Raw genomic sequence first — 26,456 nt, forward strand, 5'->3', positions numbered from 1 at the left:
AAATGCTCAACGAGCTTTATAGTAATCTAAGTAATATACTAAGTAGGAGAATTGTATCCTCTAATCAACTTAGTAATCTTAGATTTAAGGTCAACTATTTATATCGCTAACTACCTTAGTAGGTTTAAACGCCCTCTAAGGCTAATAGCGCCTAATAAGTACGTCTAGGTAGACAAGTACCTTGTTTAGATCGAGGGTTATAGTAAGATAGATATTAAACTATAGAACGACGAGGGTATCGCGATTATTACGCTATATAACATTATATATTGCCTAACGTTCGCCTATAACATCGTGTTGCTAGAATAACTTAACTAGCGAGGGATCTAGTAGGACAATAGCCTATAGAGCGTACTAAACTACCCTTTTAGGTAGTACGATTACTCCTCCTCGGATATACTACCAAGCTTTACTAACAATATATTCTCGAGTACGTACTAGAGGACTATACGCCTATAGCCTTTACAATCAAAATATAGAAGCTTAAACGTATTGTAAGATATATAGAGAGTGTAGTAGATGCTATAACGTAGTACCTACGCCTTAGCTATATAGGCCCTAGAGTACTAAAATACTTCGTTAACTATTTAAAAGGAGGCTAAATCAAGGGCATCTCGACCATTGAGTATAACGGCTATAGCCTTAGCAAGGCAAAACGCTGCCCTAGCCAAATACTAAGGCCGTTCGACTTTAGCCTAGGCAATAGGATCGCCCTAGATCTATACCTCTATAAAGAAGGCCGATAGTACTTCAAATACCTGCTCCTAGCAACCGACCGTTATTTAGATCTTGTATAGGATTACTACCTATATAACTATAAGGCGGCTAGTATCTTAGCAACTATTAAATACTTTATATAGTTCCTTAGAATATAGTATAAACTATAGATCAAAGTTCTATAGTATAACAACGAGTTTACCTAAGTAAATATTATTATTAACTAAGCATATAAGTAAGGCATTAAGATAGAGCCCTCTACGCCTAATACCCTTGCTTAAAATAGCGGCGCTAAGCGTTTAAGGGGTATAATTAAGGAGAAGGCTAGAGCGATAGCCAATAGCGTAGGGTTGCTATAGCAACTATAGCTAGAGATCACTAGAATGGCAATGTATCTATATAATAGAACACTCTAGTTGACTATCGAATAGAGAATACTACTAGAGCGTTTTTACAGCTCTTTAGCTACTAGAGACGGCCTTAACGTATTAAAGCACAAGCTACACTAAGGCTACCTAAAGGTCTATATTTATAAGGCATTTACAATAATAGATACTGTAAAGAAGAAGTAGAAACGCCTAGAGCAACTTCGACTAAGAGTATAGGTTAAGTATCTTATTAGATACAACTCCTTGAACATCTATTGTATCTAGAACCTATCTACCAACTAGGTAGTTTGTACCTATAATATTATCTTTAACAAGAGGCAAATGTTCTCTAGCGACAAGTATAAAATCGCTTAGAGCCTTGCCTAGGTAGACCTTAAAGAGCTAAAGCACTAGCTTTAAGCTAGGTATATAGATAATACTAATTATAAGGGTAACAACGAACTATTGCCTATAGTAAAGGAAGAAGAAGCTAAAGAAGAGGAGCCTACTATAACAATAGGTACGTTATCAAAGATTAAATAAGCAAAAGTGATCACTACTACTAAGGAAGCTTTAGATACTATCGTAGTTAAGGGCAATACCTCTAGAACCTTCCCTAAGTTCCTATACCTAATACTACTACCAATACTACTAGCTATACTTATAGTAGTAGTATTTGTTGGCTTATTATTATCACTATTACTTTCCTTTAAATAGAGGGAGAGCGCCCCTAGCGCGCCTAGAATAGAGGCTAAACACTAGTTTAAACTATAGTAAGTGGCCTTCTATATAGGAATACTAGGCCTAAAGGTAGAAGCTAGGCGCCTAATTAGGAAGATAACCTACCTAGTTGAATAGAAGGAAGAAGAAAGAAAGCTTACTTATAAGAAAGTCGCTTAGCTAAAGCAAGTAAATAAGCTAGGTACTATCTACTAGTTACAACTACTACTAGAGCCAAAATAGTATATAGATCTTAAGGACTATCTACTAGGAGAGCTTTTCCTAGAGGCTAAACGTAATTACCTATATAGCTACGAGATTAAATAATCCTAGGAGGAGGTTAGCCATTATAACGATTAAGTTAAAGGCAACTAGATCCTCAATAGTATATAGGTATATATCTATAAGCTTAATAAAACAAGGCACCTCGTCAAATGTAAGACAAGACTCATTGTCTATAGCGATCAACAATAGAAGACCTTGGTGGAAAAGAACTATATAGCAACGCTAGCTATATAATCGTTTAGAATAGTCCTTACAACTATAGCGTAGTTCGACCTTAAATTAAAGTAGTTCAATATAGTCAATATATTTATAAATGTAGAGATCAACAAGGATGTCTTTATATAGATACCCTAGGGCTACTATAAGCCTAAAACAGTATTAAAGCTAAAGAGGGCTCTATATAGCCTATAGTAGTCGCCTCTTCTCTAGCAAAGGGCACTGACAGCTATATTAGAGAACCTAGGTTTCCAAGCAGTGCCTTAGAAACCTTATATTATAACGAACAAAGGTATTATCACCTTCTTCTACATCGATAACATTGTCCTTATATACTATAAAAGAAATTATAAGTATATAGAAGAACTGATCAATGGCCTAAGGGCTTGTTACAAACTTATAGGCGGCGATAACCTATACTAGTTCCTTAGAATAGAGGTCTACTACGATTAAACAAAGCGCCTAGTATAGCTTAGCTAAACGGTATATATTGAGAAGATCTATTAGCTTATATAAGACTAGAAAAAAGAGAAAACACCTATAGATATAAAGAAACTACTCCTATACTTAGAGATTACAACTAGTAGTTCAATAGGCCTATATTAAAGGAAGATTAGCTCTATCCTATATATAGCTATTAATATATAGCTAGATATCGCCTTTACAATGTTATAGCTTATATAGTTCAATTAGAATCCTAGACTAGAACACTATAAGGTAGCTAACAGAGTACTATATTACCTCTATAAAATATAGTTCCTAGCTCTCCAACTAGGCAATAGCGATATCCTAATTGTAGCTAGCAATACTAGCTTTGCTAATAATAGCCTTGACTATAAGAGCTTATAAGGTTATACTATTATATTGTTTAATAAGCTTATTGTATAGTACACTAGTAAATAAGATACTATTACTATATTAACTATAGAGGTAGAACTCCTTGCCTTAGCGTAGGTGGCTAAGGAAGGTATATTCCTATAGCGCCTATTGAAGGAGCTATCGATCGAACTAAACAACTACTACCTTTCTATTCAATATAATAATCGTTAGACGATTAGGCTAATTACAGCTAAAGTAGCTACTCTATAGACTAAGTTGCAATATATCGATATCTATAATCATTAGCTACGTTAAGAAGTATAGAATAGGAGGATCAAAGTAGAATATATATCCTTTAAGGAAATACTAGTAGATAGCCTAACAAAGGCGCTAAGCCTAGAGCTTTATAAGCAGTTCGTTGCTATATATAACCTAATCAATATCAAGTACCTAATCGAACTATACGCTAACTAGGTATATAAGAAGGAATAACTAGTAAACAAGCCGGTAGCCGTAGCTAAGAAGAAGGTTCAGTTTACTATCTAAGTATATAGAATTGAGATAGGTAGGTACCTAGAAGGATCTAGGCGATAGGAAGACCTTAATACTATAGAACAACCGAATTAGGAAGATCAAGAGGATAGCAATAGCATTAAGATTGCCAAATACAGTAAATAGGCCAGAGCCATGGCTCGATCTAGGGGGGTGTGTTAGAACCTAGGCCTTAATACCAGGGGCTCGGCACCCATAGGCCGTACTACCGTAATTAGGATCCACCAGAGCCACAGATCTAGATGCCTAGAGTAGCCCTCTCCTATACACACTTTGATCAATACAACGAACAACACTATCGTTGATCACCATCTCTATATATCAGGCACTTCGTGATAGCTTCATTGTCTCCATCCAGCGCAGTAGCTCTGTCAAGAGGGTTGCGAAAATCCCCACTTTTCCTTCAACCCTCGGGTATAGTCACATCGAACTTCTATCTACGCTGCTACGCGGTGTAGCTAGCTACCATTCGAGAAGCTGGACAAGGAATCCACGGGCCGGCGTCCTCGACCTCCGACCTCCGTCGAATGATACCCCATCTCGGTGCTCGCGATTCGGGCATTGGATGTCCCACTGAGCTTAACTCCGGCGTCGCCAACCCCACTGACGCTGGCAACTCAGTGGCTTCATTCTGATAGACATGCAGCGACCGGCTCACAGGAATTTGACCGATAGACAAAGTACAAATTCCCCTCACCCTTTCTCCACTCCCCCGTGTTGTCTCACCACCGACTCTCAAACCTCCTTTCAAACCTCGAGAAGCAAGCACTCCAGACAACGCCACAAACGTATCAAACGGCCAACATGTCCGCCGACACCCAACCCCGCCCCGAATGCTGCCTGCGCGCCTCCCTCTGGGAGGGCACGCCGACAGGCACCGAGACGAAGCTTGCGGACCTGCCCAACGCCACGTACCTCGCCAAGCCGCAGGCGTCCGACGCCTCGGCCCCGCGCGCGGCCGTGCTCATGGTGCACGACGTCTTCGGCTGGACGTTCCGCAACAACCGGCTGCTCGCGGACGCGTACGCGCACGAGGCCGGCGCGGACGTCTACCTGCCCGACTTCTTCGGCGGCGAGGTCGTCCCGGCCGAGCCCCTGCTCGCCGGCCGCTGGGGCGATCTCGACCTGCCGAGCTTCATGAAGCGGCAGGCGCGCGACGTGCGCGAGCCCGAGATCGTGGCTTACGCGCGGGCGCTGCGCGCCCGCTACGACCGCCTCGCCGCCATCGGCTTCTGCTACGGCGGCTGGGCCGTCTTCCGGCTCGCCGCGGACGAGTTCGTCGACCAGGCCACGGGCAAGCCGCTGGTGGACTGCATCAGCGCGGCGCACCCGAGCATGCTGGGCCACCCGGATATTGAGGGCGTCAGCACGAGCGTGGCGGTGCAGCTGCTTGCGCCGGAGCATGACCCCGTCTACCCGGTGGAGCTGAAGCAGTTTACCTTTACGACGCTGCTGAAGAAGAATGTGCCGTTCGATTACCAGCATTTCCCGGGCGTCGAGCACGGGTGCTTGGTGCGCGGGGATGCGGAGAAGAAGGGCGAGAGGGCGGCCATGGTCAGAGGCAAGGACGCCGCCGTCGCGTGGTTCCGGCAGTGGCTGCATCAAGAGTAGGGGGGTGCGGTCGATCGGATCGAAGGCATTGCCTCTTAGGGTTCAGCGTTCCTATACCACATGATGAGTGCAAAAGAAAAATGCCACTCTTGTTCAGAGATGACTCTTGCTGCTCCCTAAAGATTCTTTGCTAGCCTACAAAAAAAAAAAAAAAAAAAAAAGGGGGCAAAAATGAGGAAAAGAAAAGATATCTCAGGCGTTAAGATACTCTTTTCTGCTGATGTGGATGGGTCGGCCCTGCCTGGACCCAACTGCCGCGACAGTTACTCCGCCTCGTGAGAACTCGCAGCCACACCAGTATATTCCCCATCCGCCCACTCGAGTCTCTTTGCCAAGTATTCGAAACGCCTGCTTTCGTCCATTTTACAGAAAATGGCGCTGGGCGTGTGGCGTCTTGGAAGCATTGACTGTTTGACTAGTTTTCGGCCGACCCAGATCGAGACTGTAGGCTCGCACGAGCTAGCAAGAACGGTTCCGGGCGATGGCTTGCCCCGACCCAGCGCGCTTCAGGAATGTACATTCATCAAGTGACACCTGAATGCATCCGTCCGTACAATCACAGTCGCCTCAGTCAACTTAAACCTGGAAGGAGCCTATTTTCGATGGCACCTGGCGACTCGCCGGTGGATATCAGTCCTGTGGTATTGGCTAGGTAACCTCAAAGGGACGGGCATAGGACCCCATGAGAGCAGCGGCGCAGAGTCAAGACCCTGGTGGATGAGGATAATCAATTTAAGCCGCTTGATGAGGAGCTCGCTGGTTCCGACAGCGGCCGGGAGACCGAACAGCTCCTGCACAGCCTCCTGCACAGCCTGGTCTTCGACCATGCTGTGTCGAGTCCTCGACACTCGTGCTCGGATTTGTTTCGACGCTGCAGGCCGGCACTCGCAGGTCGGGAGTGGGCTTGGCGAACCGCCAAAAGGCAGTGAGTGACGTCGAAATGCCACTTGACCAGGGCCACCTTCCATGCACGAACGCGGCGGACCAGCATGCTAGGTATGGAGTAAGGTTTATCAGAATCGCCGTTAGAAAGCGGCGATCTTGTGGAACCGATGACGTGCCCCATGATATAGTGTAGGTTGCGAGCTAGCTTCGATAATGAAGCGGGACGTACATACCTCAAAGGCTCGAATTCTGACCTTGTTTATGCTGCGCTCGAGTCTACCCATCTTCTTGGGAAGCCATTCTGCTTTATCCGGCGGACTAGGGGGGTTTTGTGATTTCCTTTACTGTGTCGTGCAAAGACGTGGGTTTAAGGTTGGCGGCGAAATCCGATGCCGTCATTGTCTTGGGGTTGAGGGTTGAAATTCAGGGGTCGCGGGGTCTTGGGTAGGCACCACCGTATTGTAATACAGCCCCTTTCGGCACATTGCAACAGACTCGCCAATGGCACTTCTTAGATACGCCCCGCTCAGTTTCTGGTTCACGAACCCGGTAACGTTAGTTAGCCAACCGCCTGCCGAGTTCTCGCTCAAGCTCCTCAAACTCGGGTCAGCTGAAACCTGACCAGCAAACAACCTTTGGCAATCGGCGCCTTTGGCAATCGGCGTGGGCAGACCGCCATAGCCACAAGAAAATGGCGCCGTTCGGCCGTAGGAGAACCTGGGCTATACTTTTCACTGGTGTGGTCCTCTTCTGTTTATATTCTTTCCCTAGACTCGATGCCGATGGCGCCAGCGCGCCGATGTGGCGTGCCGCAGACCGCCCGGCGCGCGACCGCGGGTCGGACCAGGAGGCCCAGCACACGCGATGGAGCCAGCTGCAACCCCGCTACCCCGTCAAGGACATGAGAGCGCTCCCGACGGGGCAGCCCTTGGCCCTGCCCAAGGTCCAGAAGGACTTTGGTCCTGAGAGCGCCTCCGACCGCGAGGTGCGGCTCAAGAGGCGAGAAGCCGTCAAGGCATCTTTCCAGCGCTGCTGGAGCTCGTACCGCAAGTACGCCTGGATGAGCGACGAGCTCAGGCCGGTGTCCGGGCGCAGAAACGACCCCTTCGGCGGCTGGGGCGCCACGCTGGTCGACAGCCTGGACACGCTGTGGATCATGGGCCTGAAGGAAGAATTCGACGAGGCCGTCGCCGCCGCTTCGAAAATCAACTTCGAGAAGGTGTCCTCCCAGGAGATTAACGTCTTTGAGACCAACATCCGCTACCTGGGCGGCTTCCTCGCCGCCTATGACCTCAGCGGCGACAAGCGTCTCCTGGCCAAGGCCCGCGAGGTTGGCGAGATGCTCTACGTCGCCTTCGACACCCCCAACCGGATGCCCGTCACGCGATGGAATGCCTGGGCCGCTGGCTGGCGCAAGCCCCAGGTCGCCCATGAGCACACCCTCCTGGCTGAGATTGGGACCTTCTCGCTCGAGTTCATCCGCTTGTCCATGTTGACGGGCGATCCGAAGTGGTACGACGCCGCGCAGCGTATCATCGAGCTGCTCCAGAAGCAGCAGCAGACCACGCGCCTGCCCGGCATGTGGCCCATCATCGTCGACGCCCAGAAGGAGATCTTCGGCGACCACATCGACTACACGCTCGGCGCCATGGCCGACTCCCTGTACGAGTACCTGCCCAAGACGTACGCGCTCGTCGGCGGCCTGCTTCCCATGTACCGCGAGATGTACGAGGCGTCCATGGACACCGCCATCCGCTACAACCTCTTCCGGCCCATGCTGCCGGACGAAAAGGACGTGCTCGTCGCGGGCGTGACCATGTCGCGCCCGGAGAACGGCCAGAACGTGCAGCAGCTCCGGCCCGACGCCCAGCACCTGGTGTGCTTCGCAGGCGGCATGCTCGCCCTAGGCGGACGGCTCATCCAGAACGACACGCACGTCGAGAAGGGCGAGAAGCTGACCGACGGCTGCATCTGGACCTACCAGGGCATGCCGCTCGGCATCATGCCGGAGTCGTTCCGCATGCTGCCGTGCGAGTCGGCCGACCACTGCCCGTGGGACGAGGACAAGTGGCGGCGGGCCGTGCTGGCCAAGGCCGGACGGGACGAGAAACTGGACGCGGAGCGGGCCGAGAAATTCGTGAAGGAAAAGCGGATCCCCAAGGGCTTCGTCTCCGTCGGCGACCCGCGCTACGTGCTGCGGCCCGAGGCCATCGAGAGCGTCTTCATCCTGTACCGCATCACCGGCCGCAAGGATCTGCCGGAGGCGGCCTGGAAGATGTGGGAGGCGATCGAGGAGAACACCAAGACGCCACTGGCCAACTCGGCGCTGGTCGACATCTCCGTCACGGACGAGAAGCCGGAGATGAGCGACTCCATGGAGAGCTTCTGGCTGGGCGAGACCCTCAAATATTTCTACTTGATGTTCAGCGAACCGGATCTGATCAGCCTGGATGAGTACGTCTTCAACACGGAGGCGCATCCGCTGAAGAGGCTGCTTCCTTGACCGATAATTCGTTGCGAGTCGGATACTTTGGTTATTAGTCGCATGGTCTCGGCCGGCCGTGGCCATGGGGGAAGTCACTTTCGCACATACAGTCGAAGATTAGGGACATACCTTGAGGTATTTTTGGATAGAGAGTTGGATGTAGAGTTGGGTTCTGTTTTCAATTGTTTTCAACGATTGTGTTCTTTTCTATCACGACAGTCTGCAGTGTTGCCAGGGGCCGTGGGTAGCCGAAGAGAGAGGACCACTGACGGTGTCTTACGACCTGAGCACCTAATGCCTGCTCGAGGTGTAATAAGAGGACAGCTTGGAGCTCTCAGTATCCCACGCGCTGGGCGGTCCCGCCAACGCAGATTCTCCCGCAGTGTCCCAGTTTTTCAAGGAGCCATTCTGCTCACGCGATCTTACCCAAAAATGGCACTGCAGTGTCATCACCCCTTTGGGATGTCTCGGCCTCTGCAGCTGCTGCTTGACCGTGGTCCTGGACTGAACCTGCCGTTTTTGATGTCTCGAAGGGGGCAAGGAGGAACTGCGCACCAGACTGAAGGTGGAGCATAAGAGGAAGAGCGTTTGAGCGACCGGAAAGGCAGTGATTTTGGTGTGTGTGCCTTCCTCGCCGGGCTGCTCAACGCAAGGCAGGTCACTTGCTTACTCTGCCGCTGCCAATTTGACCTTGGGCAACTACCTGTATGTAGCAGAGAGCAGTGTCGCCAGATGATGCTGCCAGTCCTGCCCCTTGAGGCCCGGGCAGAGGACACAGCTGGCTCTAGCATAGCAGACAATGGGCCGGCCTTCCACGTTTGCACTCAGTCCTGGTGAGACGGATGGGAAAGAACCTCCTGTTGCTCTGCACTCGTTGCCTCTTTTGCTCTTGTAGCTTGGTTGAGCGCGAGCGGGAATTCATCCTGCCTTCCTGCGCGCCCCTCGTCCTCGCCGTCACCGTCACCGTCAGCTCGGTCATGCTTGCTCCTGGACGGGAGGACCATTGCGAGAATGAAACCTCCATTTCTTGAGCTCCTCTGTCGCTGACCCATCGCCATACTGGATTGAGCTATCATCCGCCAAGCAGCCTTCCTCATTGTCTCACGTTAGCGAGAGAGCATCGTCTCCATCGTTCATGACACGCTGTACTTCATAGAAGCAGAGTCACGAGCACGCATCACCATGGCCGATAATTCGGTTTACGACAAATGCACCCTCCTCACCGCACTCACTGATGCCCTCGACGACCTCATTCTGGAACAGAAGATAGAGCCGCAGCTCGCCAACATTGTCGTCAGCAAAATGCGCAAGGTCATGGTCCACAAGTTCGGCGCCCTGGTTCGAAATTCCGGGACGGTGGAGATCACGGGACAGCTACTTAGCTACAACCACTACGACCATATCTGGATATTTCGGCTGAGAGACGCCAAACTGGTCCTTGCCACCGCCCCCGAAGGCCGCGCCATGATCCCAAGACCGACGATCGACGCGGGCAAACTCAACATCGCCTGCGGGCCGAGTAAGATGGCCAGCGAGGAAAACGCACTTGCTGAGATGCGGAGGAGGAACAGGGGGGTTTGGATGTGCCGCTAGTTAGTTCGGGGAGTGTGGTGGACGGTGCGGGCTGGTCATCAGGCTAAGGAGCACGCCATCGGCGGATATGATATCGCAATGTCACAACAACCAAGTTGGACGGATTATTCATCAACCGGTTGCAACATCGACGTGTTCAAGACCTTCTCCACCGCGTTGATGACGCCATCCCCGGCGCCGGAATTCTCAACCCGTCAGGCGGACTACTTATACCAGAGAAATAAGACGCCTTTCAGGCCATCTTTGTCTCGCTGCGTCCATTCAATTTCCAGTCCCAGCCAGTGCCGGCCATACATTTATCCCGTGCGATTAATCCGCCATACTCTTTCCAACATCTCCCGAGACAAGGCCTCCCTCCCAGATCGATCCATCCCACCAGCTACCATGGCGCCCGGCCTCCTCGTGGACGACGCCCAACAACAGCCTCCCCCTTCACCACTCAAGCGCAACGATAACGCGCCCCGCCACATTTTCCCAGATGGCATCCGCACCTCCGGCCAACACCCGCCCCTCTACCACCTCCTCAAGCCCTACTCCGCCTTCCCCAAGGAAATCACCGGCCCCACAGTCTGGCAAGCCTCCGACTTCGCCTCGCACCCGGAGCGCTGGGTGCACGAGCTCACGCCCGCCGAGATCGCGGACCTCAGCGCAGCAGCCGACGCGTTCATCGCGTCGGGCACGCCGCTGACGGGCATCTCGCAGGCGACCTTCCCGCTGCCGGCGCCGCTGCGGCAGACGCTGGCCGCGCTGCGCGACGACCTGCTCAACGGCAAGGGCTTCGTGCTGTTCAAGCACTTCCCCGCGGACGCGTGGCCGCCGCTCAAGACGGCGGCCGCGTTCATGGGCCTCGGCGCGTACCTGGGCTACTTCGTGTCGCAGAACGGCCGCGGCCACGTGCTGGGCCACGTCAAGGACGTGGGCGACGACCCGGCGCGCATCGACAGCGTGCGCATCTACCGCACCGCCGCGCGGCAGTTCTTCCACGCGGATGATTGCGACGTGGTCGGCCTGCTGTGCCTGCACCGCGCGGCCGAGGGCGGCGAGAGCGATATTGTCAGCGTGCACCGCGTGTGGAACGTGCTGCAGCGGGAGCATCCCGACGTGGCGGAGCTGCTGACAAAGCCCGTGTGGTATTTTGATCGCAAGGGGGAGGTGTCGGACGGGCAGGAGGAGTGGATCCGCCAGCCGGTCGTGTACCTGGAGAACGGCGGCCGCGGGCGGGTGTATTGCAAGTGGGATCCGTACTACGTGCGGAGCCTGACGAGGTTCTCGGACGCCGGCAAGGTGCCGCCGCTGAGCGCCGAGCAGATCAGGGCGATGGAGATCCTCGAGGCGACCTGCCAGCGCGAGGCGCTGCACATGGTGCTCGAGGTGGGCGATATCCAGTTCGTCAGCAACGCGCATCTGCTGCACGCGAGGACGGCGTATAAGGGTGAGTGTTCGAAGACGGGATCTGAGGATTCGTTGAGGATGGAAATGGCTGACTGTGTGACAGACTTCGCGCCCCCGGCTCCGAGGAGACATCTTCTCAGGCTGTGGCTTGCTACCCCTGAGGGAGAAGGGGGCTGGGCCCTGCCTATGCCTGACAGCCACGAGAAAAAGCGCGGCGGTGTCCAGGTGAACGACACGCCGCCCAAGGCACCGTTGGACGCGGAATGATGGGCTGCTTGGGGTAAAATCAGGTGTATTTTAGCGTGACGAGACTATGACAATGTATGAGAAACCGAGTATTCGAACACTCGCAACTTCGAGTCTGCTAACCTCGGAGCGCGAACCTCGTACCGGCCTTGGGTAAATAGTCGAGCGCATCGAATCAATGAAATGGGATCCCGCTGCTAGCTACCGCCCAAGACACCAGGTCGCATACGTATAGATACGTCGATCCCATGGTAGCTCCGGAGGCTAGCACAAAACTTGTTGAGAGGTGATACTGATCTCTGAGTCAGAAAAGTTCATGTCGGTACTCTCAACGCCTAGCGTCGAGGGAAGTTGGGCACCTGAATGGCTTCATAAGGGTCATCCGCAGCTCCTCGTTAGTAATTTCTGTCCATAATCGAGCCCGGACTCAGGTTGTTCTCGCATCGGTGCCGGATCGTTGGAGGGGCCAGCTTGTCTCAGATACGTTTCTGTTCAACTAGCATGATAATTTCTCGCACTGCCGGATACCGTTTCTCTTCTTCAGCACACAGATCAGCCACCTGCCACCGCGTGACCGGTGAAATTCCCACGGTCAGGGCAGATAAAGTTTGGCAGTCATGGCACACGCGCGAGTCTTAGGATGGCCACCTCGTTGTTCCTGACTTCGTTCACTCGCTTCGCAGTCGTGCCCCCCTGGCAAACACCAAGGGGTACCGGTTGAGCTGGTGTAGCCCGTACATCGACAAGTCCGACTAGTGTAGACCAGCCGTATATCGTACTTATTGGCATGTGCATGTGAAAGTCTGTGAAAACGGCGGGCCAAACCCGAGCGCACGCCGCTTGGCTCGGTTGCATGCCCGGCGCTCAAGTAGTAGAAACATCTTTTGGCCAAGCTACGCCTGTAGTGTAACCTCACCCGGTTCTTCGGACTTGTGGGCTGATATCAGCTCATAATACTCCTGTCGCATCGGGCTTGAGTCGGTGCTAGGAGCACCGATCGGACAAAGGCAAGTAGGTAGAAAGGGAGGCTTGCGTCGGGGGAACCAGCCGTGTCTCGCCAGGCCTACCTAATTAATTAGGCGGCATTCGGAACGGCCACGCCGTACCTAATTCTAGGACCTTGAGATTATTTGCGCAGCACTTGACAGCAATTCAACCCGTGTTAGGTGCACAGGACATGTCTCTGCAGTGCTTCCGTTTCTGGTTTGTTTTTCTTCATCCGTGCCAAGTCGGCTCAACTTGAATCCGGAGTAACACGGCGCTTTATCGAACCGACTTCAAAGCGAGAAGCGCGGCCTCCAATCTGTGGAACCCGAATCGCATAAAGACTGGCAGTGCTCTTGGCCAGCGAGGATGAATCTTGTTGGGCCCAGGGAGGAAACAGTGATCGGCATCTGGCAGCAAAACCGTTGGCAGAACCGTTGGAAGGGGCACGACGGCACGCGCTGGAACCAGGTCAACAACCGCTTGCTTGTTTGGCTCCAATCAGGGCAACGAGTGGGCTGAGTGCCGTTTGTTGCCCAAGGCTGCTGCTCACAGCCCTGCATGCAGTCAGGTCGCTTCGCCAATCCAGCGTTGCAGCGGCGATGTCTGATTGCGTCTTGGCGAGACCGGTCAGGAATACGAGTTTCAAACAGAGCGGTCAACACGGATTGGACGTGATAGTGGGCACTGCACCGGCTGGGAGCACTCAGCAGCCGCCCGAGCGTCCGATGATCTGGAAACAAAACTGGAAACCATAAGCTCGGGTACGCCGCTTTGCCAAGCACTATCTGGCCGATTGGCCACCCCAGGCCAAGTCATGCCACGGACCCAATTCTCCCGTCTCCGTTTGGACCTGGTATCACGAGAAGATCGGCAACCGTCGCGCCGCTGAGGACCCGGCGGGGCTTTAGCGGGCGGCAGTCATCTGCGGCGCAACCGGATCCGCGTGGTTGGCGCAGCACAGCGTGCTCCACGCAGTGCCACCCGCGATTCCGGGCCCGGCAGCGGTTGCCCCTGCTGCGGACTGAGGTGTGGCTCGCCCGGGCACGGAATATAAAGGAGACAGCCTGCCGCGCGGAACTCCCAGATCGTCATTAACCAACTCTTCACCAGCAGACAATCCAGGAAATCCAGCGCGTGGAGTGGGCCATAAGACCCTGAGGAGCGGTTGGCCGTCGCTTTCGGTGAAGATCGACACTTTGCGTTCAGCAAACCTGAGCATTCTCACGTTTTAACTTGCCGTTTTCCCGACGGTCATCGACCCCCCTTTCCCAGCTCCATACTCACCAATATCCCCGAACCGCCAACGGTCGGATCGGAAACCAGCCAAAATGCATCTCCGATCGCCTTCCGCGCTGCTCTCCCTCCTCGCCCTCGCCCTCACCACGTCCGCCTCGCCCGTCGCCGTCCCGCGTGCCGAGGCCGCCGACACAAAGGGCTGCACCGACACGTCGTTCCGCGGTTTCGCCTGGCTGGCGCGGAGCTTCGACTTCCACGCCTCGTACGTCTTCACGACGCCGGCGCACCAGAACTCGTGGGGCTTCGTGTCGTTCGACCTGTACAACCCGGCCGACAAGTCGACGGCGCACTGCGAGGCGACCAGCGACCAGCTCAGCGACTTCTTCTACGGCAACATGCCCTACAAATGCAACGACACGGGGCGCATCGGCGCCACCAGCTTTGACTTCAGCCGGCCCGCCAACCGGCTGCGCGTCAACCAGACCTGGACCTGCGACGACCGCGATCCGCAATGGCCGTACGTTTACATCCCCCAGGCGCTAGCTCTGTCTTTCTCCCTTTCTCCCCCCCCCCCTCCCCCTCTCTCCAGACGGCGATTCTGTGCCGGGCCAGAACTGACCGCAAAGCAGGACCACGTTCACGGGACGCGGCACGGCCAACCTCTCGCTGGACTGCACCGACACCACGTGGAAGAACCCGAACTGGACCATGGGCCAGATCTACTCCAGCCGCACCATCAAGTGCAAGCCGGTGGATGCCAGAATCCTGCCTGTTGATTTGAGCGCTGTTGCGTAAGCCGGACTGAGTGATGATCGATTTGCTTTCTTTATGTGTCCATGATTAACGGATGATGCGGAATTGAATAGGGACGTATGATACGGATGACAAGGCGCGGCGCGGCAACGTTGGGTACCAAGCACCATGCATTCCAACATTAGTTAATGGCTGGATAAGAGGGTCACGGCAACGGATAGACGGGTTGGATGGGCAGCGGGCACTGGGTTTACCTATTATCAGCATTATTCTAGTGTATAATGGCAGTCTTTGCCCTTCACTTAGACTCATTCGGCTCTTGCGTATCCGCGACGTCATCTGACATCAGCACTCCACAAGAGACTCCTATATACCAGCAAAAACGTGATGATCGCGACCCCTTATTCCTACCTATTTATGTCTTGAGCACAAAACATACACCAAGCATATGGGAGAAGGGCTCCCATACGTCTCCCTCCATCAAGTAACCACAGCCGATTCAGCTTCAGCCATCCAGCCAAATCCACCCCCTTCACCGCCACCAAACACCAAACCAACCAACCCCCAAGGCAAAGAACAACGAAGAAAACATGCCGCACAAACCCCTCCGCCAACTAGCAGCCGAAAAAGCCCGCGGCAACAAGCCCTGCAACCCCTCCCAGCTAGGCGACCCCATCGACCTCAAGGCCGAGACCAGCGACCGCGAGCCGGACCCGGCCGCGGAGGCAGAGATGGAGGCGGAGGCGGAGCCGTCGTCGCCGTCGCCGTACCCTCCTTCTGTTGTCGCCGGCGGCGGCGGCGGCGGCGGAAAAAAGCGGGATAGGGGCAAGGGCGGGGACCGTGATCGGATCGGGACGGATCTGAAGATTCCGCGCGCGGCGCTCGAGGGGGATGCGATGGCGCGCGGGGAGGAGGAGGGGGTTGTTGTTGGCTTGGGCAGTGGGGCGGGGCCGGTTGGGGGGGTGAGGAAGGGGTCCAAGTTGTGATTCTTCTGTCTTTTTTTTTTTTATCTTCATGTCTGTGTCTCGCTTGTCCGGTTTGTCGGTTCCTGCATCTTGTCTCTTTTCTCCATTTGGTTTTGGTTGCTTGGGGTGTAAGTGAAGTCACGGCGGCGTTGATAGTTTTACCATATGCTGTTCATCAGCCTCTAAGTTGTAACGAGTTGGACGGATCTGCTGACCATCTTTAGGGGGGGGTTTCAAGGCTCACTTGCTGCAGTTCCTTCAACTCGTTCCTTGGCCGACCCCAACTTCTACCCCCTCTTCCCCCGAGAGCAGGGTGCTTCCCTTTCGCATCTTCTTGCGAGCATCGTACCCCTGGGTAGACAAGGTTTCGTGCCTCTCCAGGCACGATGGCGAGCAGCTTGGCTGCCGTGTGAGAGACCGCTTCACCCACGGATGTTCTCCTCACCGTGGCGCGACGGCAACGTGGCCGTGCAGCTCAGGCCGAGCGTCCTCGGCGTAACCACCCGAGCTCGTAGCAAGCTGGCGGGTGCTGAATGCGACGTTTCCTCGGCGTATACGGGCTGAGACTACTGTGCAAGTGGGGCTCTCTGCCATCGGTGGCACTTCCTGAGACGGCCATGTTCGTGAACAGTGCGGCAGATGACGGTATATGGGACGTATTGGGTGGTGGTGGGGGGGGGGGTTCGGGTTGGCAGCTACAGGGATCAGGGCGGGCGGCGCCATGTGTCCTTCGACCTCTGGCAGGCTTGGATCACCGTCTTGAATCCCAAGTCCAAACAACTGGACGGGAGTCGAACCCTACATGGATGGGATGCTCCTCGCGAAGGCTCCACGGGGAAACATATTCTGGACGGATGAGGCCCCGACCACGCGTCCTGATGTTGGCTGCGTCACAGCCCGGTCTTGCTCTAGTTGGTTGGCTTGATTCCAGGAGATGGCTGCATCAACCAGAATCCAAAGTAATGGAGTCATAGCGGAGAAGAGTAAGGCGAGCCGCGGGGCAGGAAGTAAATGGGTTCGCTCTGTCGATGAGTTCATGCAACACCGCCGGCTGCATCGTCCCCGACCCCGTGGTCTCCTTGAGCACTTCCTCTGGCGCACGACCCAATAACCCGAGCACCCGCAGGTAGGAGTGGAAAGGGGTATCGCTGGTATTATTATCGTGAATTGTTATCAGGCATTCGAGGGCCAGTGTTCGACCAGTCTCAGCGGCTTTGCTCGCTTCAGGCCGAGAACCCCCACTTCCCTTCCAGGTCGCCGAGCGCGGAGGCAAGCCCCGCAGTGCCGTTCTTCCGCAGCATGGCGTCGTGCTTCGAGGACATCTTGCTCAGCACAAAGTCCGTCACGCTCTCCCTGTCTCTCGCCTCCGGCCGGCCGATCCCCACCGAGACCCGCGCCCACTTGCCCGCCGAGCCCGCCTTCAGTGCGTCCTTCACGCTCTTGACTCCGTTATGCCCGCGGGCGCTGCGGTCCCACTCCCGGATCTTGACCATGCCAAAGTCCAGCTCCATGTCGTCGTGCACGAGGATGAAGCCGAGCTCCGCGGGCATGAGCTGGTGGTCGGAGAGCACTTTCTTGTAGGCCTTCGCAACCCACGGCCCGGAGATGTTCATGAGCACGGGGCTTTGGAACAGCGAGTATCGCGGGCCGACGGACGACAGCGTCGCTAGCCCCCCAACTGTGCTTTCGGAGAAGGCCGGTTGATGAGGACCGAGATGGGAGACGATGTCCCCAAGCACCCTATGGCCGGCCGAGTGATATGTGAGGCTGTACTTCAGCCCGGGGTTGCCGAGGCTGACCATCATGATCCGCCGTACTCCGGCCATCTCGGCGGCGCTGGTTGGTGTCGGCAGGTCGGCGAAGACGCGTGTGGCGGACGCGCCGGGCGGATCGTTGCGTTTCACAGGAAAGGAGCGGAAGGTCACGCGAGGGACCAGAAATCATGCCTTATTACAGCATCGTCCGAGGGGTTGGTCGTGTCCGACCAATTCGTCTCCAGAGCGTCTGTTGTTGCGAGGGCGGCGCATCGCACCAGCTTTTTTCTTTGCCTGAAGAGCAGTCTATCAGCGGATCCAGGTCCAGGGTTCAGCAGCTGACCCACTGGAAGCCTTGCCGAGTGTGGCTTGCACTGCTGACGTCGTTGGTTCCAATCGAGTCTGGTGCGGGGCACAGGCGCTGCAAAAAGTGAACGCTGGGCAGCACCGCCACAGCGAGCATCCGCTCAGGCATGTGCGACAAGGAGGATCAAGGCCGAAGTGCCCAGCACGTTCCTCCTGGAACCCGGAACCAGCAACCTCAAACTTGACAACGATAGCCATTTTCGACGAGCATTTTTGTTTGCTTCCCAGCTTCGCGCATCACGCGAGCGGTCTCGATACCCCGAATCCACGGTACACAGCAACAAGAGCGGACGCAGCAACAATCCTCCAAAATGTCTTGGGCGGGTACTTGACCCCGCGATGCCCTCGATGTACCTACTCGCCTAGGCTGACGCGCTCCCGTAGGCTTCAAGAAGAACGTCAACCGCGCTACGACGCAGGTTATGATGAAAACTGGTCCGTCGCCGCCCTGTCCCCGACACCCGCCCTGCCGACTTGCCCGTGCTGCTGCTGATACCGGGTTCAACAGGCCACGTCGAGAAGACAAACGACCGAGATTATGAAGTCGAGGAGAGGTACGAGAACGGCGCCCTGGTATATCGACCCGAGCAGGACGAGTACTGAGACACGCGGCAGGCGATTTAGGACAATGGAGGCGGCGTCATTGCGGTTACAAAAAGAGGCCAAGGGGTACCTGGACTCGCTACGAGGTACGGGAAATGGGCGGTCAGCTAAGCCTTGGCGGGAAGGGTGCGCGGATAGCTAACCAAAATGTGCGCAGCAATGACGGCCTCTCAAATGCGCATTGCCGAGACGATCGATGCCTTCTACGGAGACTCGGGTGCGAAGGACGGCGTGAGCAGGAGCTACAAGCAGGCCGTGGAGGACCTGGACGCCGAGACGATCAAGGCGCTGGACGGGCCATACCGCACAACCGTCCTCGAGCCCATCTCGCGGTTCTGCGCCTACTTCCCCGACGTAAACGAATGTTCGTCCCCCAACCGCCCTGCCTCCTGCAGCACACTCATTGTCCATCCTCTTGCTCGCTAACAAACGACGCTCTACTCTTCCACAGGCATCAAGAAGCGCGGGCACAAGCTGCTCGACTACGACGCGCTGCGCGCCAAGGTCAAGAAGCTGGTCGAGAAGCCGGACAAGGACGTGACGAAGCTGCCGCGGGCGGAGAAGGAGATGGAGATGGCCAAGGCGGCGTACGAGCAGCTCAACGAGCAGCTGTGCACGGAGCTGCCGCAGCTGATCGACCTGCGGGTGCCCTACCTGGACCCGTCCTTCGAGGCGCTCGTCAAGATCCAGCTGCGCTTCTGCGCCGAGGCCTACAGCCGCATGGCCCAGGTGCAGCAGTACCTCGACGCCGACACCCGCGAGCAGTACGCCCAGGGCCACCTCGACAGCCGCGTCGAGCAGGTCCTGCAGGAGATCCGCGAGCTGAGCATCAGCGGGACGGTCTGATACTCTGGTTCCTTTTATTTCCTTTTTTTTTTTTTTTTTTATCTTCTCCGTGAGGGGGAACGCAACCGTCGCAGACGACGGGGGTGGGTCGGTCATCTTTGCCGGTCGCAGAACAGGGAGAGCGGATCGGCTGGATCGCAGACTTTATGACGGCGTATGGGGTATGGCATTGGTTATTCCGATACAGGGACTTTGGGTTGTACCCGGGACAGGCGCGGATTGAAAGCGTGCGAAACTCCCATGTGGAATGGGCGTTTCATTTCGCTGGGCATACCCGAAAAAATTCACGAGGAACGTTTTGAGGTCGTTCGTGATTAGACCACATGGCTCCTTGCGGGAGCTCTTGGCTGAATGTGGCGTTCAAAGCAAATGGGTATAGAGAAGTTGTCCAAGAGCGAGGAGTTGTGGTTCTGCAGAGCGAGCTGAGCAGTGCTTTTCCCCATGGCGTATTAAATACCAATACTAGCTGTCGGGGTTGAGACAGTTTGTTTCGAGTGAAAATTCGAGGGTGACCAAGGTGAAGACGTTCTTTGGGAGGGATCAAAGAAACGATCAACAGAAAGGTCGCAGAAGGTGCGGTAGTCATCTTGCGGTCACAATTCAACATCAGGCACTTCATCCGGTGAGACGACCTGACTGCCAAACCGCGACGAGCCTCCCCGTCTTTCCATGGTCCGCGGGAGATCGACTGCATCGAAGCACCGGGCTCAGGTCTTGCCTGCACATCGCGCGCGGGATCGACGGAAGCGAGATGGGAGGGAATCACAACACGCCCTGAATTCATGGATGAGATCAGACAGAGAGACAACTCCATGATCCCATGCTCTATTCTCAGCAACCACCCGGCGCATTCCAAGTTGCAAAAGGTGATGACCGAGGTTCGTCGGAGGTACGCTGTGGATGCCGGCGTCAACAATTCCTGCCCAGCCAGCATCGATTGGATCTACTGGCGGCCGAGCAGCCGCTGATTGTGGTGTAAGCCGAATGACTGGAGAAGGAGAAGTCGTGGTTGACTGAGGCTGAAACAGCTTCGAAGACAGGGGTGCTGATATCAGCCTCTGGGCGGTTGTGGGGGCCGCTGCGGTGTGTTCGGCAAACCCTGGACAAGGTCCACGATTGGCGCCCAGGGCTCGAACATGGCGACTCGCGGAGCTCTCTGGCGTTTAATTCTGGGCGAGACGCTGCGCAGGGCGCGGTTCCTGTTGGCTGGCTGCTGCTGGCATCAACGGTCACGGCAGGTCTTTGCAAAGCTGTGTCTTGGAAGAAGCTAGCAATTTTCCAGGCAAGGCACGAAACAGAATTCCCGTCCCGATGAATGGGTGGAGAACTGCATCCGTCCGGATACACAGGACGGATAATTGCTTCCAAATGGATGGCGTCCCACCTATCTGCTCCTGTGTTACGGTGTTGCGGGAGGTTGGGGGAGAATTTCAGGCAGGCCAGGGCACTGGACGGCCCGACCAGGGCCCTCGTTTGGGGACACTGCACCCCGGACATGCATGCCAGCACGATGCGACGGGGGTTCAGGTACGGAAAAACGACGGATATGGAGAAGTTACTTGCCGTCACACTGCACGGCAGTTGAACGTGCTTGGGCAATCCGCGTCTCGCCGGGCGGCAGCGCAGCAATCTGGGATGGGGACCACAAACGGCTGCGCCTCACAGATGGTTCGCTGAGAGTTGCCCCGAGAGAATGGAGGACCCTGCAGCAGAGCTCCAGAAACCCACGCGTCCGACATTCACGACGTCACAACCTGCGGTCCCGAACCCACAAACCCACAACAGGTCTGGCATTGGGCCGCTGTCTGCCATACCACCGTCCCGCCAAGGGTTCTGATCAATCGACCAGAGACCAGCCACGGTCTCGAGAACCGGCCGTCACCACCAATTGCAACGGCCAGGATTCCCAGACGCGCGTCTGCTGGGGCAGGCGATGGATCCCGGTTGTCCCTCAACGTTATGCGGCGGGTCCTGCAAACTGGGATACGTTGCCTGAACCCGGAGGCCGAACGTCGCCTCTGGCTTCCGTCTCCTTTTTGACGCTTTGTTTTGGGGTTGGGAGGCGCTTCCGACCTGTTGATGTATCAACAAAGGTTGGTCGCCCGTCCCGCCCTTGGCAGTCAGGCATGCTCGGCGCTTTCCCTCTGCTTGCTGCTGGGCATTGTCCAGATCCCTGCAAGGGCAGGCGGTGCCGCGAGATCAGTGGTCTGGAGCGACACGCCCAGACCCCTGTCCCTGGCCATCAAGGCCGGGATCTCCATTCAACCGTTTGATGAGTTTCGCAATCCAAGAGATGCAAGTCGGGCTCTTACACCATTGCCACCTTTACTGGCCCTCACGCTCGTTGACATATCAGGCTTGCTCGCCCCCGAGACGAGTCTCGTGGTCTCTCGGTTTATTTTTTGTTCCCCCTGGTCCGTATTTTCCATAAACTGCGCAAACAAATCCACTAGATTTGATCCTTGGCTGCACACATGCCAGTGTCGCATTGAGGAACGTCGCTCGTTACAGCAAAGGATCGCACCCAACCACCACGCCAAATTCGAGAGGTTGGTGAGCCAACACGGGAGTTGGCAGCCCTCCACACACGAAGACCAAAAAGACCCCGTTGCCGCGAGCTGTGGAACATAACGAAGCCTTCCTGTTCCCTTCCAAGCCACAGTCTGTTCGGTTGCGTTCTGAAGACTTCCAACAACGATGAATTTCACCAAGAAGATCGACCGCGCCTTCCAATGGGCGGGAGAGAAGATGGGTGGTGAGGCCAAGACAACCATGTCGGACGGTTTCAAGATGCTCGAAACCGAAATGGCACTGCGATTCGAGGGTGAGTTGTCTTCGGTCGGCTCAAAAAGATGGACTCCAGGGATGCGTGCTGACACGCGGCTCTCCAGGCATGGAGCGTCTCCAAAGATCGATGAACCAGTACATAAAATGGCTCGGTCGCCACCTCGACTCGTCGGAAGATAAGGAAAAGGCACTCCCCGTTGGGTACCTCGGACGGACCATGGTTGGCCACGGCGAAGAATTCCAGGCCGACTCCGAGTTCGGGAACTGCCTGATAACGATGGGTCGTGCCAACGAAAGAATCTCGGCCATCCAGGAGGCGTTCGTCGCGGAAGCAACCACTTCCTGGCTCGAGTCGCTCGAGAGGTCGTTGGCCATGATGAAGGAGTACCAGGTTTGTTGCCAATCTCGGAGTCCGGACCCCCTTGACATGCGTGCTCACAGCTCTCTCGCAGGCCGCGCGCAAAAAGCTCGAAAACCGCCGTCTGACCTATGATGCAAGCACCACGAAGCTCCAGAAAGCCAAGAGGGACGACTTCCGGCTCGAGGAGGAACTCCGCGCCGCGAAGGCCAAGTACGAAGAATCGTCCGAGGACGTTCTTCGACGCATGCAGGACATTCAGGACGCCGAGGTCGATAGCGTCCGGGACCTGACCCACTTCCTTGACGCCGAGATCGACTACCACGAGCGGTGCGCCGAGGAGCTCCGACGAGTGCGGCAGAACTGGCCCGGCACCGCGAGAGCGGGTTGCGGACCCGTCGAGCGCCGCCCGACGGTCCGGAGCAGGTCCAACACAACGCGCAGCTACACCGAGCGCCTGCCGCGGTCAAACACATTTAGCACCGCCGAGATCCCAGAGACAGAGTCGACTGCGCCACCCGTCCGCATGCCCATTCACCTCAGCAACGTCCGACGGCAGTCGCAAATCCAGCAGACCGACGGGCCTGCCCGCCCCGTCATCGGCAGGACAAACAGCTTCCAAGGCGGCGCCAACCTCGACCGAGAGCGGAGCCGCGTCTCCGGCACCAGCACGCCGACGCCGACGACCTCCGCCGCGACCAGCCACGGCATCGCGAACGTCGGCGCCCTCCGCAGCCAGCTGCGCCCGGTGAGCAGGATCGTCACGACCAAGGACGACAACGTCTTTGCCGACCGCGACGACGACACGGCGAGCGACACGGGCAGCCCCGACTGGGGCAACCGTAGCACGAGCTCCGCAACCAGCGTCGGCAGCCTGAGCCGCTCGCCGAGCATCAACACGGTGAGCTCGTCGTTCGGCCCGGCGGGGATCAAGAAGGCCCCGCCGCCGCCGCCGCCTAGCAGGGCGAAGAAGCCCGCGCCGCCGCCGCCGCCGCCGGTGCCGGCGAGAAGGGAGATCGGTTATTGACCGTGAGCGGCCTGTGGGTGAGGGCGTGTGTGAAGGCTTTGTCCAGGTGAGATCGGGCCGAGCAGAGGCATCGTGTTCGAGGGTCGGAATTTGGGGTTTTAAGACAACCTGTTCGGGCGGCGTTTTGGTGTTGAGTTCGGTTTGCGTCCGTGGCTGGATCCGCGTTGGATTGCTGGGCGGTGGTGGTTAGTGCTTTTTGTAACCCCATCGAAGGTGTACCTCCGTAGACATGACTTAACCCTGCAGACCGCAAGGCATTGCTTATGACGAATGGATCGAGTATTAGCGTTTTCTGAGGGTGGTTGTAATGGACACTTCCTGGGATGGAGTGTGCCAGCGGTGACCAGATGGAACAGGCCCGAAAATCTGGGAGCGCAGCATCTGAGCGGATCGAGCTACCCTTGTTGCCAAGAACCGCTAACGTTAGCGTTAAAGTTTCCCGACGCCAAAGCTGCAGTGTGGGGGAGCAGCTCCAAATTCCCCATCCCCACCACGCGCTGAGCTCCGCATCGTCCAAGCAACCTTTCCCGCGATCGTGGAACGCAGACAACTGCGCGGGCCAACAACCATGGCGACCGAAGATGCGCGGTACCGGCAGTCCTCGCAGTACCAGTTGTGGTCCTTTTCGCCGTCCCAGCTAGCAGCCATGCGCGAGAAGACGAATGCCGCCGCTCGAGCCAGAATCGCAGAGCGTCTCGCCTCCCAGCCGGCGTCCTCCAGAAACACATCCGCGCCGACGTCGAGCGCGAACACTCCCGACCCCGACGGCGCTTCCACCCCCGCGTTGCCCGAGTTTCTCACGCCCGCCGAAGAAGCCCTGCTGGTGACCTTTTACGTATCCGAGCTGTTGCGCGCCGGCGACCACGCCGAGATGACCGACGAGATCAAGGCCACGGCTGCCGCTTTCTTCAGGCGCTTCTACGTGACGAACAGCATCATGACGTATCCGCCGACAGAGATGTTGATTGTCGCCCTGTTCTTTGCTTGCAAGGCCGAGGGCGCGTTTCCAAGCATAACAGAGTCAGTCTGGGCCTGGGAAGGAGGGGGCAGGACTTGCCGACGAAAAAGATGCTGACCTTGCTATCTGCCTGCTAGCTTTGGGAAGACCTTCGGCAGAGAAAATCCGGAGGAGATCTTAGCCGGCGAGTTCCTCCTTTGCCAGGGGCTACGGTTCGCCATCGACGTGAAGCATCCCTTCCGGGCCCTTCGGGGAGCCGTGATGGAGTTGTCCACCTTGCCCGGGATTGAGGTAAGTTCTCGGGGGTGTCCGACGCGCTCTGCAAAAGACCGCCCCCTAACTTGGCGCATTAACAGCCCGCGCGCCTCACCGCAGCCGAGCACCGCGCCCGCGAGATCCTCCGCTTCAGCCCACTCATGACCGACGCCTACTTCCACTACACCCCCAGTCAGATCATGCTTGCCGCCCTCTCCCTCGCCGACCGCGGCCTGGCCGAGCGCCTCATAACCGAAACTTTCCACTACGTCGAACCGCCCGCCAACAACAGCGGCGCCGACACCCCGGCCTCCTCCGGCCCTGACGCGCCAGCTGCCCCGAAACGCACAGCCCCCCGCAGCAGCGGCGGTGGCGGCAGCGGCGAGGATAGAGCGCAGATCATCGGCTCCCACATCCGCGACAAGGTCCTCGGCGCCATAGAAGCGTGCAGGGACATGCTCTCGAAGGAACTGCCCGAGCGGAGGGAGCATTGGACAAATGTAACACCCCCCACCCTCGTTCTCTCTTCTCGCCCTTCCCGCCCCAACAAACCTTGAAATCCACCATTGTCCCCTTCCCCGTCCCCGTCCCCTTGTCCCCACCCCACCGAAACCATCAGCATGCCAACGCACGATGCTAACGCTAACCCATAACCAACCAGCGAGCGGTAATCAAAGCCCAGATCACTCCGATCCGCAAGAAACTCAACAAGTGCCACGACCCGGAGCGGTGGAACCTGGTCGAGCTGCAGCGCGCGCGGCGCGAGCAGGCGAGTCGGCGGGCCGACTCGGAGGACCGGGACCCGGCCGAGGGCAGGGGCGGGGGCAAGGGCGGCACGCTGGAGGACGACGCCGCCGTGTTTGGCGCGCCGCTGCCGCTGTCGCAGGCGTCGAGGGATCCCAAGAGGCGGAAGGTTGGCGGGGAGGCGGAGCGGAAGGGGTTGGACGATCCCTTTGGGCCGCCTTTGTGAGTGCAGTTTGAGGATGGTGCGGTTCTGGGGAGGCAGGGGGTGGCTGCATCAAGGGGGTTTGTTGCTTTTCACATCTGATTTCAGCTCAAAGCGGGGGCCGCCTGGTTGGTTGCATTGGGGCATACACTACACTACGATGGTGCATTTCCGAAGCATGGCGTTGGGGAAAAGGGACCAAACAGGGGCATCATTCTGGCTTGTATCATGGAAGGCGGTAATCGGTCGATATGGACAAAAAAGGCTTCATGCACAGGAATCGACGGACACGCCCCATGTGGCTGCTTAGAAGGTGCGCTGGGCTTTTGACTCGCCTTCCGCCCTCTCAGCTCTTCCACCGGGAGACCTCTATTATCCTCTTCAGTTCTCCCCAAAGCCGAAAGCTAGAGTACGTCTTGCCCTCGCGCTCAGAGCAGCGATCAGCCCGTCTGCTTGTCGCATCCACATGTTGGTCGGGGATGAAAGCTGGAAACATGGCGGGGTACGCTACTCGGACCCTGGCTTCATCACCTGAGCCACGACAACCTTTGAAGAGCACGCTCATCGCATTGGTGAATATAAGCTACTCCCTCAACTACCCAGACCACCCACGCCAACGTGTTGACCTGCTTCGTTCGACTTTGCGACACCTACTCATGGTTTCGTTCCTTTCGCGGCACAAGACTATCTCCCCACTGTCTGTCCTCTACCGATCTCCTCCGAGTG

At 56.1% G+C, this 26,456-nt stretch overlaps 10 protein-coding genes across 10 annotated transcripts; 9 read left to right on the plus strand and 1 right to left on the minus strand.

Moving 5' to 3' along the window:
* Positions 1–4,064: 4,064 nt before the first annotated feature.
* THITE_2107933 (uncharacterized protein) lies at positions 4,065–5,523 on the plus strand. Its single transcript, XM_003649365.1, has one exon. It carries the CDS (start codon positions 4,482–4,484, stop codon positions 5,286–5,288), a length of 807 nt encoding a protein of 268 aa, XP_003649413.1. The 5' UTR covers positions 4,065–4,481; the 3' UTR covers positions 5,289–5,523.
* Positions 5,524–6,772: 1,249 nt separating this feature from the next.
* THITE_2107935 (glycoside hydrolase family 47 protein) lies at positions 6,773–8,892 on the plus strand. The gene has a single exon (XM_003649366.1). The coding sequence runs from the start codon at positions 6,865–6,867 to the stop codon at positions 8,674–8,676; it is 1,812 nt and encodes a 603-aa protein (XP_003649414.1). The 5' UTR covers positions 6,773–6,864; the 3' UTR covers positions 8,677–8,892.
* A 948-nt stretch (positions 8,893–9,840) lies between these two features.
* THITE_2084589 (uncharacterized protein) lies at positions 9,841–10,251 on the plus strand (the record flags this gene model as incomplete). Its single annotated transcript, XM_003649367.1, has 1 exon — positions 9,841–10,251. One exon carries the CDS (start codon positions 9,841–9,843, stop codon positions 10,249–10,251), a length of 411 nt encoding a protein of 136 aa, XP_003649415.1.
* Positions 10,252–10,315: 64 nt separating this feature from the next.
* On the plus strand, positions 10,316–12,239 carry THITE_2107938 (uncharacterized protein). The gene is made up of 3 exons (XM_003649368.1): positions 10,316–11,683; positions 11,747–11,964; positions 12,051–12,239. The coding sequence occupies exons 1-2, from the start codon at positions 10,636–10,638 to the stop codon at positions 11,908–11,910; spliced, it is 1,212 nt and encodes a 403-aa protein (XP_003649416.1). The 5' UTR covers positions 10,316–10,635; the 3' UTR covers positions 11,911–11,964; positions 12,051–12,239.
* Positions 12,240–14,064: 1,825 nt separating this feature from the next.
* Positions 14,065–15,330, plus strand: THITE_2107939 (uncharacterized protein). The gene is made up of 3 exons (XM_003649369.1): positions 14,065–14,629; positions 14,742–14,903; positions 14,979–15,330. Exons 1-3 carry the CDS (start codon positions 14,205–14,207, stop codon positions 14,986–14,988), a joined length of 597 nt encoding a protein of 198 aa, XP_003649417.1. The 5' UTR covers positions 14,065–14,204; the 3' UTR covers positions 14,989–15,330.
* THITE_2107940 (uncharacterized protein) lies at positions 15,331–16,061 on the plus strand. Its single transcript, XM_003649370.1, has one exon. The coding sequence runs from the start codon at positions 15,456–15,458 to the stop codon at positions 15,849–15,851; it is 396 nt and encodes a 131-aa protein (XP_003649418.1). The 5' UTR covers positions 15,331–15,455; the 3' UTR covers positions 15,852–16,061.
* Positions 16,062–16,960: 899 nt separating this feature from the next.
* On the minus strand, positions 16,961–17,884 carry THITE_2107941 (uncharacterized protein). Its single transcript, XM_003649371.1, has one exon. It carries the CDS (start codon positions 17,654–17,656, stop codon positions 17,054–17,056), a length of 603 nt encoding a protein of 200 aa, XP_003649419.1. The 5' UTR covers positions 17,657–17,884; the 3' UTR covers positions 16,961–17,053.
* Positions 17,885–18,026: 142 nt separating this feature from the next.
* THITE_2107942 (uncharacterized protein) lies at positions 18,027–19,527 on the plus strand. The gene is made up of 6 exons (XM_003649372.1): positions 18,027–18,274; positions 18,335–18,385; positions 18,459–18,504; positions 18,566–18,639; positions 18,711–18,917; positions 19,005–19,527. The coding sequence occupies exons 1-6, from the start codon at positions 18,262–18,264 to the stop codon at positions 19,397–19,399; spliced, it is 786 nt and encodes a 261-aa protein (XP_003649420.1). The 5' UTR covers positions 18,027–18,261; the 3' UTR covers positions 19,400–19,527.
* A 2,357-nt stretch (positions 19,528–21,884) lies between these two features.
* On the plus strand, positions 21,885–23,706 carry THITE_2107948 (uncharacterized protein). The gene is made up of 3 exons (XM_003649373.1): positions 21,885–22,223; positions 22,291–22,577; positions 22,639–23,706. Exons 1-3 carry the CDS (start codon positions 22,097–22,099, stop codon positions 23,569–23,571), a joined length of 1,347 nt encoding a protein of 448 aa, XP_003649421.1. The 5' UTR covers positions 21,885–22,096; the 3' UTR covers positions 23,572–23,706.
* Positions 23,707–24,011: 305 nt separating this feature from the next.
* THITE_2107950 (uncharacterized protein) lies at positions 24,012–25,868 on the plus strand. Its single transcript, XM_003649374.1, has 4 exons — positions 24,012–24,591; positions 24,667–24,820; positions 24,886–25,284; positions 25,446–25,868. The coding sequence occupies exons 1-4, from the start codon at positions 24,140–24,142 to the stop codon at positions 25,752–25,754; spliced, it is 1,314 nt and encodes a 437-aa protein (XP_003649422.1). The 5' UTR covers positions 24,012–24,139; the 3' UTR covers positions 25,755–25,868.
* Positions 25,869–26,456: the final 588 nt, after the last annotated feature.

This window comes from Thermothielavioides terrestris, chromosome 1 (genome assembly GCF_000226115.1).
Source record: "Thermothielavioides terrestris NRRL 8126 chromosome 1, complete sequence".
Taxonomy (NCBI): domain Eukaryota; kingdom Fungi; phylum Ascomycota; class Sordariomycetes; order Sordariales; family Chaetomiaceae; genus Thermothielavioides; species Thermothielavioides terrestris.